Below are 18,086 nucleotides of genomic sequence, written 5' to 3' on the forward strand. Positions count from 1 at the left end.
TAGACTTTAAAAAGATAAACAACTTTCTTATTCACTCTTCCCCTCTCTGAGAATGACTCTTGGGCCTCTTCAAGGTGTCTATTAGAATTACAGTGATCGAGGGGGATAGAGAAGGGCTCCCTCTCCTTCTCCCACTTCCTTAGTGGCTGCTATGGCTGACAAGTCCTCCCACCCTCCAGCTGCAACTTCTCCAGCTGTTCCATGATTTCTTTGGCATCTTTCTTCTTCCTTTAGCTTCTTTCTCCTTCTTAACACAAACCCCTACCTCCTGAGCAGTCTGTCCCAAGTCAAATCCAAGGCCACAAGAGCTTGGATAGTCTTGGGAAGACTGCCTGAGCAGCAAGAAGCTCTCTGCTCCTCCGTGCCCATTGAGCAGGGCTCAGAAAGTTATCTAAGTAAAGGCATACACTATATTTCTTAGTGTGGGAGTCTTTCTGCTATTCTGAAAATGTTTGAAAATCTTGTTTTTAGAGGTAGCATTTAGGGTTAGTTCTTTTCATATTTTAGAATAAAATTTTCCTCTAGTAGAAAGTAAGCTCCAGGGTGAGGACTATTTGGGTTTTGTTTTTATGTCTGCAACAACCCCTAGCATAGTGCCAGGTATCTGGAAAGTGTTTAAAAACTGTGTAAGGAACCGAGATAAAGACTTAGGCACCTCTGATCCAGGGGAAAGGATCCCTGAATAGTGTTCAAAATTAGACAACTGAGACCTTTCTTCATCACAAGGATAGGCCAAGGGAAGTGGGAAAGAAGAAATGAACATCCATGGTTATGTGCTTCTTGTTTAATTCAACTTTTTGTCTACCCTGGGAAGACAAAGCAGATGCTCCCCAACTAAACTTGTTCATTTCCTCATTTTAGAGATCAGGAAATTAAGGTACAGAGGGGTTAACTGACTGGCATGGGATTATACCGCTAGCAAGTGGCTAAGTGAGGATTTGAATCCAGTTCCTCTGACTTCATCTGGGCTACCACATTGAGACTCTAAGATGAGATTAAAGTTGTTAAGGTGCCTTTAGTGGCAGATAGGGTTAGGATTTCAAAAAAGAAAGAAAGAGCTTAGGGGAGAGTGTTAAAAGCAAGGAAATGTTTATGGATCCATTAGATTGTAAGCTCCTAGAGGGAAGGGACAGTCTTTGTTTTTCTTATTTAAGTCTCCAGTGCTTAGGCAGTACCTGGCATATAGTAGGTATTTAATAAATGTTTATTGAATTGGCTTAATTTTTTTCTTTCCCAAAGGTGAGAGAAATAATGCAGGTAACTACCCTTGGTTGCATCTCAGCAAAAGAAAAGGAGATTTTAAAGCAGTAAACCATGTAGTTTCAGCCTGCAAGGATGCCCCATTATCCTGCTAATCCTACCCAAAATTATCAAAATTTCAGGAAAAAGAAATTTTCCCCCCAGAACAATGTGATGGAAAATAAATTAAAGTTCTACCACAGGTGAGCAATATGATCTCACTGTAACTCTCTAATGTCTCCATTTTCTCATTTGTAACATGCAAAGGTAGTAGGGGCTGCAGAAAATTATTTCTAAGGTACTCTCCAGCTCTGTGAATTTGTGACTTTCCAGTCGACAGATCTGTTTATTTACTAGTCATGACAAGAGAATCTGGGACTTCATTGGGCAGTGTTTATGACTTTATCTCCTCAGTTATCTTTAAAAGGACCAAAGTTATCTCTAAAGCAGGACCCACTCCTGCTTTGTGGGAATCCAGAATATTCTGCTTATAGAGCTTTCATATAAAGCCTAAACAAACACTCTTCATCTGTCAGGAATTCCTGTAGATGGGGGAAGCCAAGCTCAGCCGGCGTCTGAGGAGAATGGCTTTTCCTTAGCTTGTGAAGCCTGGTGGAAAGGAGAGGCTCAGATGACAAGCTCATGCTCTCTTGCAGACAAAGGTGCTCTACCACTCATGGCTGGCTCTTACTCAGAGAGGGCAGCTTTTTACAAGTTGAAAAATCTAGAAAAAATGGTATGGCAGTAATCTCTGGAAATTTCCATTGCTATCAAAATAACAAATGAAAAAGTGAGTGGTACGTTTCTGCCTTTATTCCTTTAATGCTAGCCTCTGACCCTGGGATGAAATCACCTCTAGAATAGGCCTCACAACATCCTTATTTGATAGATAATATAATTATCCTCATTTCACAGATAAGGAAAATGAAGTGAAGAGAAATTAAATGACTTGTGCAGGGTTACACAGCTTCTAAGGGAAGGAAGATTCAATCCTGTGTCTTTCAGACTCTACTTATAACACTCCATTCACTATGCTTCTGATTCATCAATTTAATTTAGAAGTCTGCCACTCTAGAAAGTCACCTCCTATGCTGCCAATGTTCTATTGCCTAATGGTTCTTAATGCATGGAAAGCCAAAAATCTGAAAGAAAAAAAAGAAATCACTCCAGTGACCCATGGAATTGCCTTTGTGGTTGTTGTTCATTTAGTCATGTCCAACTCTTCATGGCCCCATAGACCACTGCCTGCCAATCTCATCCATGGGATTTTCTTGGCGAAGATACTGGGTGTTTTGCCATTTCCTTCTCCCTTGGATTAAGGCAAACAGAAGTTAAGAGACTTGCTCAGGGTCACATGGCTAGTGTCTGAGGTCAAATTTGAACCCAGTTTTTCCTGATTCCAGGCCCAGGACTTTGTCCACTGGGCCACACAGCTTTCTTTATATCTTTTAAGATTTGATATCCACCAAATTTATTATAGATTATATTGTTCAGAATCTGCCTGCGTCTTGTTACCCCACCATCCTTCCACAGATGAAGTTTTTATTGAAACTAACTCTTTTGTTCCTCTGTTTCCGTGGAAAATCAACAAAAGATTCTATGTTGTTCTGTTTCCCCAAGAGGAAAACATTCTTATCAAGTATTTGGGGTTTATTTTAACATAGACTTGCTTTTTGTTCACGCAGTTATGATAAGGGAAATAAACAGAATGTAAAGAAGACAAAGAGAACAAGTAAATAGTTAAAAGGTATTATCCTTGGTAACTGTGCATGAGATTATGACATAAATTAGTGGTTTCAGAACCAGTCCCCAGGAAACAGGACCTGTAGGAATGAGTACAAGCTCTTCAAGAGAGGCAAAAAACCTAAAATGGATCTGGTCTGAATTTCCCATTAAGGAAATAGTTACCAGTCGGGGGGGTTGGCAACACTAGAGAAATGGATTGTATCGATAGTATGCTTGGGTAGGAGAAATCTCTTTCCAAATGATTTAGTTAAACTATATTTGTGGCCAAACCAACAAGATGAAATTTAACATGCATAAAAAGTCACATTTAGGTTTGAAATAATCAATTAAATAAATAGGATGGGAGAGCCTGGGGACCATTCATTTAAAGAAGATGGGAGAGAAGTTCAGTTAGTCACAAGCTCTATAAGCAAGGAAGTATGGGGCAGTATGAGAAAGTATGAAGTAAGAGAAAAAAGAAATATAGCATATGATTTTGGTATACTAATTATGGAAAGTAATAACTCCTCTACTTTCAGACATCTCCAACTGGATGCCCTTAAATCTTAAAACTAAATACATCCTGCATTAGCCAAACCACATTTGGAAAGCTGTGTCTAGTTTTAGCATCATCATATTTCAAGAAGTTTCCAAAGAAAGAAAACCAACATGTTGAGAAATCTTGACATGCTATCATTAACCAGTGGAAGGAGCTTGGGGTTGGGAAGGAGCAATCAACTGGTTCTACAACTTATTTGCTCTCTGACCATGGACTTCTTTCCTCTCCCTTATGATCTCCTTATCATTCATATGCCTTCTGCCATTATCTCCTCTTTCATCCTTGGTTAGCATGATGAAGTGACCTTACTCCTTATCAAGGCCAACCTCTCTACCTGCTTGAGAGATCTCATTCAATCCTCCAACAGATTTGCTCCCTCTGTCATCCCCGCTCTATAATTTATTTTCAGTCTCTCCCTGTCTTACTGGCTTATTTCCTGCCTACACACACAAGTCCATGTCGTCCTGATCCTAAAAAACCCTCACTTGATCCTTTCATCCCCACTGACTGTTGTCTTGTATCTCTTCTGCCTTTTGTAACTAAACTTTGGAGTCTTTACCTTTTCTCCTTCTACTCTCTTTTTAATGCCTCATAATCCAGTTTCTAATCTGATCATTCTACCTAAATTGCTCTCTCCAAAGTTAATGAGGACCTCTTAGCTACCAGATGCAGGGACCATTTCTCAATCCTCATTCTTCTTGACCTCTCTGCAGCCTCTGACGCTGCTGATCTGTTCTCCTCTGGATACTCTTTTCTCTCTAGGTTTTCCTCCTACCTTTCAGACCAACCAGATCTCATCTTCTATCTATAGGAGATCCCATAAGGTTCTGTCCTGGGCCCTCTTCTCTTCTCCTTTTATACTAAATTGTGAAGTACTCTACTTGTACTAATAGTTACCAGCTCCCATGAGTTAGATGATCCTCTCTACGCTAGTGATTCTCAAAGCGACTTTCTTACCCCAACTTCTCTGCTGACCACCGATCTCATATCTCCAACTGGCTTTCAGACATCTCCAACTGGATGCCCTTAAAGCTTAAAACGAAACATGTCCAGAACAGAACTCATTCTCTTTCTCCCTAAACCTTCCCTTCCTCCTGTAGCCCCTCTTACCCTACAGGGTACCACAATCCTCTCATTTTGTCAGGCTCCCAACCCAGAAGCCATCCCCGATTCCTCACTATCTCTCACCCTCCCATGTCCAGGCTGTTTTACCTGTCAGTTTTACCTTTGTAACATCTCTGAACCTCCCCCTTTCCTCCTCTGTCTCTTACTTTTCTGAGCCATAAAACTGGGATAATAATAGCATCTGCTTCCCAACACTAGCGTGAGGATAAAATGAGATAATGTTTCTAAAGTACTTAGCACAACATCTAGCACATAGTAGATGCTTAACGAATACCCAATTCCTTTTCTTTTGTATTTCAGAGGCTGATGGATAGTGCAGTAGGTCTGGAGTAAGGAAGACCCGAGTGCAAATTCAGCCTTAGACACTCAGTGGATGTGTATCTCTGGGCAAATCACTTAACTGCTATTTCCTTTAGTTTCCACAATTGTAAAATAAGGATGATAATAATATCTACTTCCTGGGATTGCTATGAAGATCAAATGAAATAAAAATGGCAAAGCTTGGCCCATAGTAGGCATTATATAACTGCCAGCCATTATTATTCTGTGTATAGACATTGAAGTGTATATATGAACAATAAATAATGAGTACAGCGACGGCATTGGGCAGCTGGGCGGCACAGCGGAGAAGGCCCCGGGCTTGGGGTCAGGAAAACGCATTCTTCGGAGTCCAAATCCAGCGTCAAACATTTACTAGCTATGTGACCCCGGGCAGGGCCCTGAGTCCTGTCTGACTCGGTTTCCTCCTCTGTAAAACGAGCCGAGGGAAGAAGCGGCAAACCGCCTCCTGTATCTTTGTCAGGAAAGCCGCAGACAGAATCTGGAAGAGTCACACGTGACCGAAACAACCCAACAACCACGACAATCGATGATGAGTTCTCAAGCTTTCAGTTCGGTTAAGCAGATAAATAAGAATAAGGTAGAGTTTCAAACAAGAGTGTGAAGAGGTGTGGTAGGACGCGTATTCCTGTCACTTTACCTTAAACCAACTGTAGTTCCACAAAACTCAATTTTTTCAACTCAATAGATTTTCTCTCCCCAAATCTGGCCTGTATAAAATCTGAATCTAGTCTCTAACTGGTATTATTTTTCAAAATGTGCCCGTGTGTTTTTAACCTTCCAAAGCAGTCCCATTGGGGCAGAACTCAAAGGGAAGCTTAGCCCGGCAGCGGGCAGGCTCTTGGCTGGCTGGGGCGAGAGGAGGAACACCATCCACTGATTCTCTCGTTCTAATTAAACTTACCAAGCAAGGCAGCCCAGTGAAGAGGCGTCCGGAATAAGTTATCATAAGAGGTTATGTTGCAGCTTTCGTAGGAGGTCAAAACATCCACCACCGTCACGTTCCCATCAGCGACTGCGAAATGCAGAGGCGTTCTTCCCTCGTAGTCCTGCCAGTTCAGCAGAGATTCCGTGGGAGCAGCGTCCTGTTTTTAAACAACAGAGACTTGAGGCACCCCTGGAACACTGGCCAGATCTTCTGAGAAGGGAGCGTCTGCTTAGCCCAGTGCCTGGCACGCACACAGTAGGTGCTTAATGGATGCTGTTGACTAACTATTGACCGACACCTATAACTACAAGGGCTATCATTTTTTCTTCCCCCGGAGCCTTCTCCTAGCTTTCTTCTAAGTGTCAGTGTTAAATAATATTAACGATAACTAGCATTGGAATAACGCTTCCATGTTTGCTAAGTGCTTTATAGATGTTATCTCCTATGACCCTGACAATAGCCCAGTGAGGTGGGTGCTATTATTATTCCCATTGTACAGATGAAGGGGCAGCTAGGTGATGTGGTCGGCGCAGGGTCAGAAAGACTCATCTTAGTGCATTCAAATCCAGCCTCAGACACTTACTAGCTGTGTGGTCCTTGGTGAGTCTCTTCTCCCTGTTTGCCTCATTTTCCCTCTCTGTAAATTGAGCTGGAGAAGGAAATGGCAAACTACTCCAGTGTTTTCGCCAAGAACACCTCAAATGGAGCTGGACTGAACAACAACAGATAAGGAAATTGAGGCAAACATTCAGGTTGGATTTGGTCTCAGGTCTAAGGTTGGATTTGATCTCAGAAGATGATTCTTCCTGACTCTAAGCCTAGCAGTCTACCCACTGCACCACCTAGCTTCCCATCACCTTGTAGATGCTTCATAAATGTTTATTGATGGGTTGATCCCTGCCATTATGGATTACACAGTCTAGAGAAGAATCAAGAAGCATTTATTAAACACTTACTCTATACACACAATAGATGGTTAATGCTGATTGACTGATTGATTGGTAGGCACTGAGTCAAGCATTGGGGATAGAAAGAAAGCCCACCCCCCCCCCCCAACAATGGTCCCTCCTAGCCAGGGGTTCACAGACTAATGAGGATTCAACAAGCAAACTGTACAAACAAAATATAGACAGGATAAATTAGAGATAATCAACAGAAGGAAAGTACTAACATTCAAGCTGACTGGGAAAGACTTCTTGCAGAAGATCAGATTTTAGATGGGAATTACAGGAAGCCAGAGAAGTTAGGAGGTGGATCTGAAGGAGAGAATTCCCAGTATGGGGAACAGCCCAACCAGTCAGTGAAAATGTCTGGAGTCTAGAGATGGAGTCTTCTGTATAAGGGACAGTAAGGAGGAGCCCAGGATCAGAGAATCCATACAGGAGTAAGATGTAAAAAGCTGGAAAGGCAGGAAGGAGTCAGGTTAAAACACATAAGACATATGCACTGATAATTATAAAACAAAATAATATAGGGTCAGTACATATGGCAGAATGAGAGGCAGTGTTGCTTAGTGGGGAGACTGACAGATGGGAGGAAGGAGGGAGCGAAGGAGAGAGAGAGAGAGAGAGAGAGAGAGAGAGAGAGAGAGAGAGAGAGCGAGCGCTGGCTTTGGAGTCTGGAAGCCCTGAGTTCAACTCTCACTTCTGACACTGGCTGCATGACTCTGGGGGAAGATACTGAAGAGGTTTTGCATTTTCTTCTCCAGTCCATTTTACAGATGAGGAAACGGTGGTAAACAAGGTGACTTGCCCAGGATCTAACAGCTTTAAGTATCTGAGGTCATATTTGAACTTGGGTCTTCCTGATTCCAGGTCTGGAACTCTATCAACTGTGTCACCTTACTACTCTTATCTCATTCCCTCTTTACAAAAATGACATTGGCAGCTATTATCTCCATTTTATAGAAGAGGAAACTGCTTTGTCCCACAGCCAGTAAGAAGAGATGGGATTTGCACCCAGGTGTCCCCTGATCACAAATCTAGCTGGTTTATCCACTTTACCAATTGGTCTCCTTTAAAATTGGTAATGGTGGATTTTCCTTTATAAAGAAGCAATCACACCCTAGTAGGAAGGGTTCTAGACTTTGATTCAGGAGATAACACTAGCTCTGTCACTGATTGGCTGTGTAAGTTGGGGGAAATTAACTTACTTCTCTAAGGGTCTCAACTTCCTTATCACTAAATGAGGAGATGGGCTAGGATGATATCTCTAAGGTACCTGCCACTTCTAATACCATAAGATATAATTTGGATGGCTTTGAGCATCAGAGGACTTTCAAATGGAGATTTGTTTAATTTGAAATTAATAAAGCCAAAGGGAAAGTTTTCTTTTTACTTGGCATTCTAGATTTTGAATTTGTACCACTGATCAAGGAAAAATATTGAGAGCTTTCTATTTCCTACCTTCCTTTCTGAAAGGCTGAGCTCTCTCTTTCTTGATTTTGAAGCTAACTCCCTTTGAAGTTATTGCCTGACATATGTTTGCTCCTCATCTTTAGGTCTCAGAATTCTTATCTTCCTTCACAGGTCAGCTTCAGTCCATCTCCTCCATGAAATCTTCCCTGATCTGTCCAGTTGGTCATGCTCTCTCCCCCTTCAAAGTTCCTTGTATTTATGTACTTGTGTGCATGTTAAAAAACCAACCAACCAACCAACTGACCGACCGACCAAAAACCTCAAACCCCCATTCAAAGTCTAATTTTCTTTCTCTTTTGTATCCTCAGTACCTAGTGCAGCTAATAAGTACTCTACAATTATATGGTGGAGTTAATGAATGGTTTAGGAAACTTTATATTAAAAGAGAGTAAATGCCCTACTGAATACCTGCCTTGTGTACTGTATTTTAAGTGAATCTAGGCTGAAGATTCCTCAAGAGGATGATTCTTTAACATGGTATCAGATAAACACAAGGACCAGCCACTATTCAGAAGACTGATGATGAAGCATGCTATCCATCTTCAGATAGATATGATGAATTATGTATGCAGAATGAAACATATTTTTTTTTGGACATGGCCTTTGTTTGACTATACATACTGGTTACAAGGATTTCACTTTTCTGTTTTTTTCAACGTGGGGGATAATGAGAGGGAGAGAAAAAAAGAATTGAGATGATTAAAAATATATTAAAAATTTGGATTCAAATATTTCCTCCTAATAAAAAAACTACCACAGTCTTTTTCCCCACATGGTGATATTGCATTATAATGATATATAATATAATGTAATAAAATAATAATATAAATTATAATAATATAATGTTGACTCCAAATGCTTCTAGAGAAGCAAAGGAGAAATATATATGAATTATATATTTATGTTATATAATATAACATATATATGTATACATATATTTATGCTCAGGCTATTAAGCAACATTTTAAGAATAATGGGAAAATAGAATTCAATGTCATTAAGCATGCTTCAGTATCAAAAGAGAGATTATTTTTTAAACCCTTACTTTCCATCTTATTAGTAATACTGTGTATTAGTTCCAAAGCAGAAGAGCTATAAGGGCCAGGCAACTGGAGTTAGCTGACTTGTCCAGGGTCACACAGCTAGAAGTATTTGAGGTCAAATTTGAACCCAGGACTTTCCATCTCTAGGCCTGGCTCTCAAGTGTTATGAGCAGTAAGGGGCTAAAGATGCTAGTGATGAACCACTCTAAAGCAGTGGTTCCCAAACTTTTTTGGCCTACCGCTCCCTTTCCAGAAAAAATATTACTTAGCCCCCTGGAAATTAATTTTTTACAATTTTAATAGCAATTAATAGGAAAGATAAATGCACCTGTGGCCATCACTACCTTCCTAGATTGTTGCAGCACCCACCAGGGGGCGGTGGTGCCCACTTTGGGAATCACTGCTCTAAAGGGAAAGAGAGAGACCCTAAGCACAACTAGATGTGAGTATAAGATTTATTCCCCACACTAGTTGGGCTAAGCCTCCTTTAAGACTCAAGATTCTTTGCTAAATCACAAGCCTTAGAAACCAATCTAGCTAGGCAATTGGTAGGAGTATCTAGGAAGTAGAATGTAGGTTCCTGAAACTTTAGGTTGAAATGAAGGATCATCACTGGCTTAGAAATGACTATAGCCAGTTAGAGATTTTACCCAGATCTGACTGCTTGAAACTAGTTACTGTTACTAAGGTAAGAGGTTGGTTTTCAAAGATTATTTAGGTTTTTGCATCAGACTGGGTTTATTGATATCAAACTGAGGGTAAGTAAGAGGGAGAAGGAAAGTGGGTGATGGAACCCTAGATGATCTTGCCCAAGTGTTAAAACTAAATGAATATCAAAACACAAGTTGTTCCTAAGGTGCAGAGTATGGGAAGACCCTGGGGGTCTCTCCCCAACTCTATTGCTGTTTTTTGTTGAGCCCAGAGGCTGTCAAGCCCCTGGGTCAGATGCTGTTGTATTCTTGTATGCTGTTTACTCTTGTTTGATTCAAAGGTTGTTGGCTATGCCAATAAGGTATTGATTTGGCTAGCAATGAAGGTTGTCTCTACCTGCCTGTCTATTCCAACTATCAAACCTCCTGGGGCCCAACTTAGCACCACCTCCCTAACCCAAGGAGATGAGAGAAAGAAGTGAAGTCCCAGGGGTTTTTGGACCTTAATTTATACCCTGTCCTTAACTGTCACCCTGGCACATGCCCTGGGTACTTTGCCAGGTTCTGTGTTCCAAAGTGGCAAACTGCTATTTGTACCTACAGAAAATGGCTGCCCATTTCTGCATATCACACAAGAAACTGAGCCATCAAGCTTCCCCTAAAAGAGATTTTAATAGGAAATATGTACTCACCAGAATGCATCTGACAGTATGGACTGCACTAGGATCTTTGTGGTTAGCTGCCCAATGAAGTGGGATCTTTCCTTCAATATCAGGGATTCCAATATTAGAATCATGTTTGATTAGAAGCTTCACATGCTCTGGGTTGTTGTAATAGGCACTCCAATGCAGAGCTGTTTGCTAGAAATGTAAAAACTGATATGTATAGGTATAAAGCCTGTACACATTTATTTTTAAATAGAAAGACCACTAGACCTTATTTCTAAAAAATTATTTTAAAAGAGGCAATCAACTTGCTAACAAATTTAATATGTAGTTTATGACAAGATAAAGCTTGATTCTTTTCTTTATCACCGACAGGCTGTTCATGAGTTTAATTACATAGGATCACAGTTTTAATATTGGAAAGGATCATTTAATGTTCATCTAGTTCAAACTTCTTATTTGATTAATAAGGAAATTTAGGACACAGAAGTAAGGTGATTTGCTCAAGGCTTGAGTGGGTTACAGATAGCTCTTCTCCTTAATAAGTCTAAATCCCCCATTTGTGCCTTTGATCTCATCCCATCTCTTGTCCTCCCCTTCTTTCATCAAAATTTCAATCTCTCCCACACTATTGGATCTTTCCATTTGGCTTACAAACATGTTCACTTCTCCATCATTAGAAATCTTTCATTTGATCCTTCCATGTACTCAAACTCTTGCTTTCTATTCCCAGCCCTTGCAAAATTCCTTAACTCATCAATATTCAATACCTCCACTTCCTTCTCCACTGGATCTGGTAGATCCTTTTTTTTTTTTTTTAATTTATTTTTTTTTATTTTTTAATAAACCCTTACCTTCCATCTTGGAATCAATACTGTGAATTGATTGGTGATAAGGGTAGGCAATAGGGGTTAAGTGACTTGCCCAGGGTCACACAGCTAGGACTTATCTGAGGTCAGATTTGAACCTAGGACTTCCCATCTCTAGGCCTGGCCCTCAATCCACTGAGCCACCCAGCTGCCCCCTGGTAGATCCTTTTTTAAGTCAGGTATTTGGAGGTTAAGTAACTTGCTCAGGGTCACACAGCTAGGATAACTCTGAGGCTGGATTTGAACTTAGATCTTCCTGACTCTGGTCCAGTGCTCTAAACCACTGAGCCACAGCTCCCTCTATAAAACGAGGATTATAAAAGCACCTATCTCATAGAGATGTGAGGATCAAATGAGATGTATACAAACTCATTTGCAAACCTTAAAGTATAATATAAATGTGAGCTATTACTATCATAATTACCTTATTTCTGTCCTGTGTATCCACTTCTCCTGGTGCCATAAACTTTAACAAAAGAGCCAAACATTTAGGGCTTTTATGTCGGGTTGCCAAATGTAGTGGAGTCATTTCTTCTAAGTCCTTTTGCATCCAGTTTGCTCTCCGAGTGAGTAAGAGTTTCATGAAACGATAATTTCCCTAGGAAAAAAAAAAGGACAATAACAATGAGTCAATGATTTGCTAAGCAATAAACTCTAATGGTTTCTCTGAAGAGATACATTCGTAGACCTAGCCACTACATAATCCAACCCTATACATTTTAGGGATGTGGAAGCAAAACGGAGGCCCCCCTAAACAACCCCAGAGTCATGGTAAAGTTACCATGGTAACCATGGCAACGTACCATTCGGAGCAGTGCCCTACCTATTTACAGGACAGCTAATAGAATAGCTAAATTTTAATTGCGAACTTAAACAAATTTAAATTTTAAACCAGCTAAATTTTTAGAATGTATTTATTAAATGATGGTCACCTCCTAGGTGTAGTTAGTTTTGTTTTATATTGGGAAATAAAAATCCCAAATGGGAGAGATTAGGATAGGAACAAGGAAAAAAATTGTATTTTAAAATTTCCTTTTTCAGAACTTTGTCTTACATTACCAGTAAGAGCTGCATAAACACAATTCAAGCAATGCCTATCTTTTCACTTTTTTTTTAAACCCTTCCCTTCTGCCTTAGAACCAATACTACGGAGTGGTTCTAAGGCAGAAGAGTGGTAAGGGTTAGGCAATGGGGGTTAAGTGACTTGCCCAGGGTCACACAGCTAGGAAGTGTCTGAGGTCAAATTTGAATCCAGGACTTTTTGTCTCTGGGCCTGGCTCTCAATCCACTGAGTGACCCAGCTCCCCTAATCTCTCTCTATCTTTTCAAAGGACAAAAGAAGGGGGGCTTGTCCTACTGGATACATCTTTATCCTTTTCTAAACACAGGGTAAGAAGGTAGATTTTTCTGAAATGTTTGCTTGAGGGCCCAAGATTTAAACTCATGGTATTGAACACAGTTGCTTGGTCTGCTAAAAATAAATCTCATTGTAGAGGCTTCTGAACATGGTTATCACTGGATAAAATTTTTTTTTCTAGAATATTCTCTATGAAGACAAATGTCCCCTAATTGATTCTCTCTGCTAAGTACAGAGGATAGAAAGACAGACCTTGACCTTCGAGAACATATAACCTAATAGAAGAGACAAGGCAGTCAGGAAAACCTGGGGAAAGTTCCAAGAGAAATTGGAGGAAGAAAGATTTCTCTTAACATGAGAGGGATAAAGTAAAGAAGGCTTCGTGGAAGAAGTGGCAGCTAAATTGGGTTTAGAGGAAAGTCTCTGTAGAGAGATATGGGTATGGAGGAGTCTACTACAGGTACTGAGGACAGACAGTGCAAGGAAAGACATGGTGATGGGAAAGGGCAGGCTGAAAAGAGGGAAGGAAGGCAGGCATATACTGATAATAATATACAAACATAGGCATAATACTTTAAGAATCTACCAAATACTTTATTCAGAATAATTTTATAAGGCACAGATGAGCAAGGTTCACCATGACCATTTTTGATTAGCAAACAATAGGCTCAGAGGCAATTAAATGACTTGCTCTGGCCACAGAACAATAAGTATCAGAAATAGGATTCCAACCAATGCCTTTAGACTTCAAATTTCACATTCTTGCTACTATATCAAATGGTCTTTTTTTTTTTTTTAAACCCTTAACTTCGGTGTATTGTCTCATAGGTGGAAGAGTGGTAAGGGTGGGCAATGGGGGTCAAGTGACTTGTCCAGAGTCACACAGCTGGGAAGTGTCTGAGGCCAGATTTGAACCCAGGACCTCCTGTCTCTAGGCCTGATTCTCAATCCACTGAGCTACCCAGCTGCCCCCTCAAATGGCCTTTTATGTAGAGTAATGAAGATGAAATAAGGCTAGAAAGGTGAATTTAATTCAAGTTGTGGAGAGTCTGAGGCACTAAATGATCATCCTTATTCTGCTCTTCTTTTGCCCCAAATATAGCTAAAATAATCTTAGTAATACTCCACTGTGTTCCTGTACAACGATTTGTTTAGCCGGACTCTCCACAACTAGTCTGATGCTGACTATTAACATTTTTTGTCTTTGCTAATTGGTTAGGTGTGAGGAGAAACCTCAGGATTTTTTATTGATATTTCTCTTCTTATTAGATATTTGGAGCAGTTTCTCATATGATTTTTAATTGTTTACAATTCTTTTGAGAACTATTTGTTCAACTCTTTTGCCTGCTTACCTATTTGGGAATGGCTTTTGGTCTTATATATTTCTGTTAGTTGTCTGTTTATCTTGGATATCAAATCCTTATCTGAGAAATTTGATACAAAGATATTTTTCCCCTAGTCAACTATTTCTTCTTCTTATCCGAGATGCATTTTAATTTTGTTTGTGCAAAAGCTTTTGAATTTCATGTAATCAAAATTATCTATTTTATCTTTTGTAATTGCTGCTATCCCTTGTTTGGCTAAGAATTCATTTCCTACTCATAGCTGTGAAAGGCATACATAATCTGCTTCTCTTTTAGTTTTTTTGTGACATGATCTTTTATATTCAGGTTGCATATTCATTTTGAATTTAATGTAGATTATGGTATAAGCCTAATTTCTGCCAGACTGCTTTCTAGTTTTCCCAGGAGTTCTTATCACATAGGGAATTATTTCCTAAGTAATTTATGTTTTTCAGATTTATTGAACATTGAGTGTTAAATTTCATTGTTTCTGATTTTCCCTTTTTTAATCTTTTGTGTTGATCTACTTTTCTGCTTTTTCTTTTCTTCTTTTTTTTTTTTAAACCCTTACCTTCCATATTGGAGTCAATACTGCGTATTGACTCCAAGGCAGAAGAGTGGTAAGAGTAGGCAATGGGGGTCAAGTGACTTGCCCAGGGTCACACAGCTGGGAAGTGTCTGAGGCCAGATTTGAACCCAGGACCTCCTGTCTCTAGGCCTGGCTTTCAATCCACTGAGCTACCCAGCTGCCCCCACTTTTCTGCTTTTTAAAAAAATCAATACCAAATGGTTTTGATGACTGCTATTTTAAAATATATTTTGAAGTCACAAGTGCTAGGTCTCCTTTGTTTCCATTTTTTTCTCAGTTTTCCCTTGGTATTCTAGGTCTTTTATTTTTCCAAATGAATTTTATTATTTCATTGAATTCTGTAAAGTGTCCTTTTTGTAGTTTGATTGATATAACATTAAATCTATAAGTTAATTTTGGCAGTATTGTTATTTTTATTATATTGACATGGTCCAGCCACGAGCTGTGAATATTCCTCCAGTTATTTAGTTTTTCCTAAAGTAGCGTTTTGTAACTGAATCTATAAACTTACATTTAAAGAAAAGATTTTGAGATATAAGATAGCTGATAATATAGTTAAGTGAATTAGGAACTAGCAAAAGGGTTAGACCCTTCCCCCACCGCCAATAATAATTTCTGGCCTTATGATAGTGGTGGTAGTCACCTCCCTGAATATATAGTCAAAACAGCCAACTAAGCAACTGAGTAGAATGACCCCAGCGTTCATGGCTCGGTTCTAGGCACTATGAAGCAAGCACATGTGCCACAAATTAGCAAAATGACTCACACGGTAAATATTTCTATAGCAGCAGAGCACTAGCTTTGTCCACTCTTACGTCATTACAGACCGTAGTGACCTATAAAGGCTAGAAATAGAAGAACCAGTAATATAAGCATAGCGCAGCTGATTCAGGAACACGATTAGGGCAATACACTGGTTAAACAGAGGAAGTTTCCCAGATTAGGAGCTCTCGTTTGGGCCTTGGACAGCATCTCCGCACGGATGAGACATTGGTGGATCTAGTGCTACGTTAAGTCCCAAAGTTTGGGGTTCGGGAGCCTTCTAGAAGGAGATGGGGAGCTCCGGGGCAGAGGTGGCCTCGAGGAGCTTGAAGACGACCCTATGATCCATCTTGTTAGTGAGAGAAGGGGGAACTCATGGTAGCAATAGTCTTTGTAGGAGAAGATAATGGCACGTAACTTCCTTTCCTCCTGCACTGAAAGCTGCACAAATATTTAGACAATGAGCCACGCCGGGGAGCTGAAGCAGAGACTTTGCTCTTCATTCTTTCCATGAGTTTTTCAGATGTATCAGTGTGATGAGTGTCGGGCATGGCGGCTCTAGGGGCTTCCAGCGAGCTTCCTATCCGGAAAGAACCTACGCAGTCGAGGCTACACCGTCCAGCTGAAGGCCCATATGAGTCTCTGGGATGAAAGAGGGCCTTGCCAGAATGCTCAACGTTGCCATCAGCCCCAAATTGACATTTTTTTCCCCCTCGGGGAGTCCGAATTACAGGAGAGTACAACAAATCCGGAAGGAATACACAGGACCTTGGGAATGAAAGGCCTTCCTGGAGGGGTTGGAGAATTATAATGATTATTAATGTTCTATTGTGAGTTCTTCATGGAGGAGTCAGAAAGCATTTATGATTGAGAAATCAGTTTAAGGAAGGAAAAAGGTTAGATTAAATGATTTCCAAGGTCCCTCATAACTATAAATCTTATGAACTAAGGAAGGAATACATAGGAAAAAATACTATAACAAAAATTATAGCAGAGTTTAACATCTTGTTTATCAATCCAAGCAGAGGGAGGATGGGCAGAGGTCTAACTCTGGCCTAACAGTTAAACTGGAAGGATTTTTGTTGTGGTCCAAATGGGCAGGCAATTGACCCTTATACAGTGATATGAGGAAACCCAAGTAATGGGCTGGGGACTGGAAGACTGAATTGACAATCAGAGCAGAACTAGAAAAATAAGACTGACTCAATACATAGCTAGAGAAATATTGAGGTAAGTTTCCTTATAGCTCCCCTGTTTAGGGCCAGTACTGATCCAGAAATATAAGCTGGGAAGAAGTCCACTTTGATGTGATGAGAAGGACATGGGGTTGTTGGAACCAATGTTGCTGATCCCTATGTACAATTTATTTGGTTGGAGGTAACTAGTTTTATTTCGGGCATCTGAAAAATAAGGGGATAAAAGATCAATTTTTCCCCTTCCTTTTTATTATCTAGGAAATTCCCTTCATTTGAAATTGTCTGTTTTGAGAATATTTTAGATTTACTAGTATAAATCCCAAAGTAATCAACTGTTTTCTGAAGTAAACTGTTTATGGTTTTGTTATTATAAAGAATTCAAGTATGATTTATAGATTTTTATTTTCACCAATAAAGGATTATATAATAGCCTCAAATTTTAGACATATAAAGACTTCAATATGTAGTTTAGGAAAATAAATAATGATTCAACTCCCTGTATAAGAAAAATTCAGTTAATAGCCTATAAAGTGATATTAAAATAGATGTATAGCATCTGGTGATTTTCATTTGTTCTTTATATTTTACTTATTTGAGCTTCATTTATTGAGATTATCCATTTTAATGAGTGCCAAGAGGAAATGAAAGAATTTCCTCAAGAGGGCACCCTGTTCCAAATTTCTTGCCATCTCTTTTCTTCTACAAAGCAATAAGTACTCAAGAAAACCAAATAAATCGATGGAGCACTTTTCATACCCAGAAATCAGGTTTGACCTTTCTGGTCATAACATTTCAAAGATAATAAAATAATTCGTCGTGACCTTTAAAAGATATTTAACCACTGAAATCCTGCTGATGTACAAGTCAGTGGGAGTTGTGGTTGGGCAAAGATTTTTGCCTTGAACCCCTCACTAGTACATATACAGAAATACTGTGACAAATTTTTATAGATTAGCTTTATAGATTAAAGGAAGCACAAAGTCTATTGTGGACAGGCATTACTTTTAAAGAAGAAAGAACACCTGATGCACTTTAAAGATAAGAAAGCCTATATTGATGACTCTCCATTTATACCAGAGATTACCTATTTAAAACATTTTTCAACAAAAATATCTGGGAAGGGGGGCAGCTGGGTAGCTCAGTGGATTGAGAGTCAGGCCTAGAGACAGGAGGTCCTAGGTTCAAATTCGGCCTCAGACACTTCCCAGCTGTGTGACTCTGGGCAAGTCACTTGACCCCCATTGCCCACCCTTACCAATCTTCCACCTATGAGAAAATAC

The 18,086-nt window shown here is 39.8% G+C and overlaps 1 protein-coding gene across 1 annotated transcript in view; it reads right to left on the minus strand.

Annotated features, from left to right (window-relative positions):
• INVS (inversin) overlaps nt 1-18,086 on the minus strand; it is a 226,767-nt gene that overhangs the window by 74,312 nt on the left and 134,369 nt on the right. Inside the window, exons 4-6 of the mRNA XM_044658291.1 lie at nt 11,984-12,157; nt 10,718-10,885; nt 5,892-6,072 (exon numbers count right to left, since the gene is read on the minus strand). Coding sequence (XP_044514226.1) covers nt 5,892-6,072; nt 10,718-10,885; nt 11,984-12,157 — 523 coding nt within the window. The remainder of the gene's footprint in view (nt 1-5,891; nt 6,073-10,717; nt 10,886-11,983; nt 12,158-18,086) is intronic.

Source organism: Gracilinanus agilis, chromosome 1, assembly GCF_016433145.1.
Source record: "Gracilinanus agilis isolate LMUSP501 chromosome 1, AgileGrace, whole genome shotgun sequence".
NCBI lineage: Eukaryota > Metazoa > Chordata > Mammalia > Didelphimorphia > Didelphidae > Gracilinanus > Gracilinanus agilis.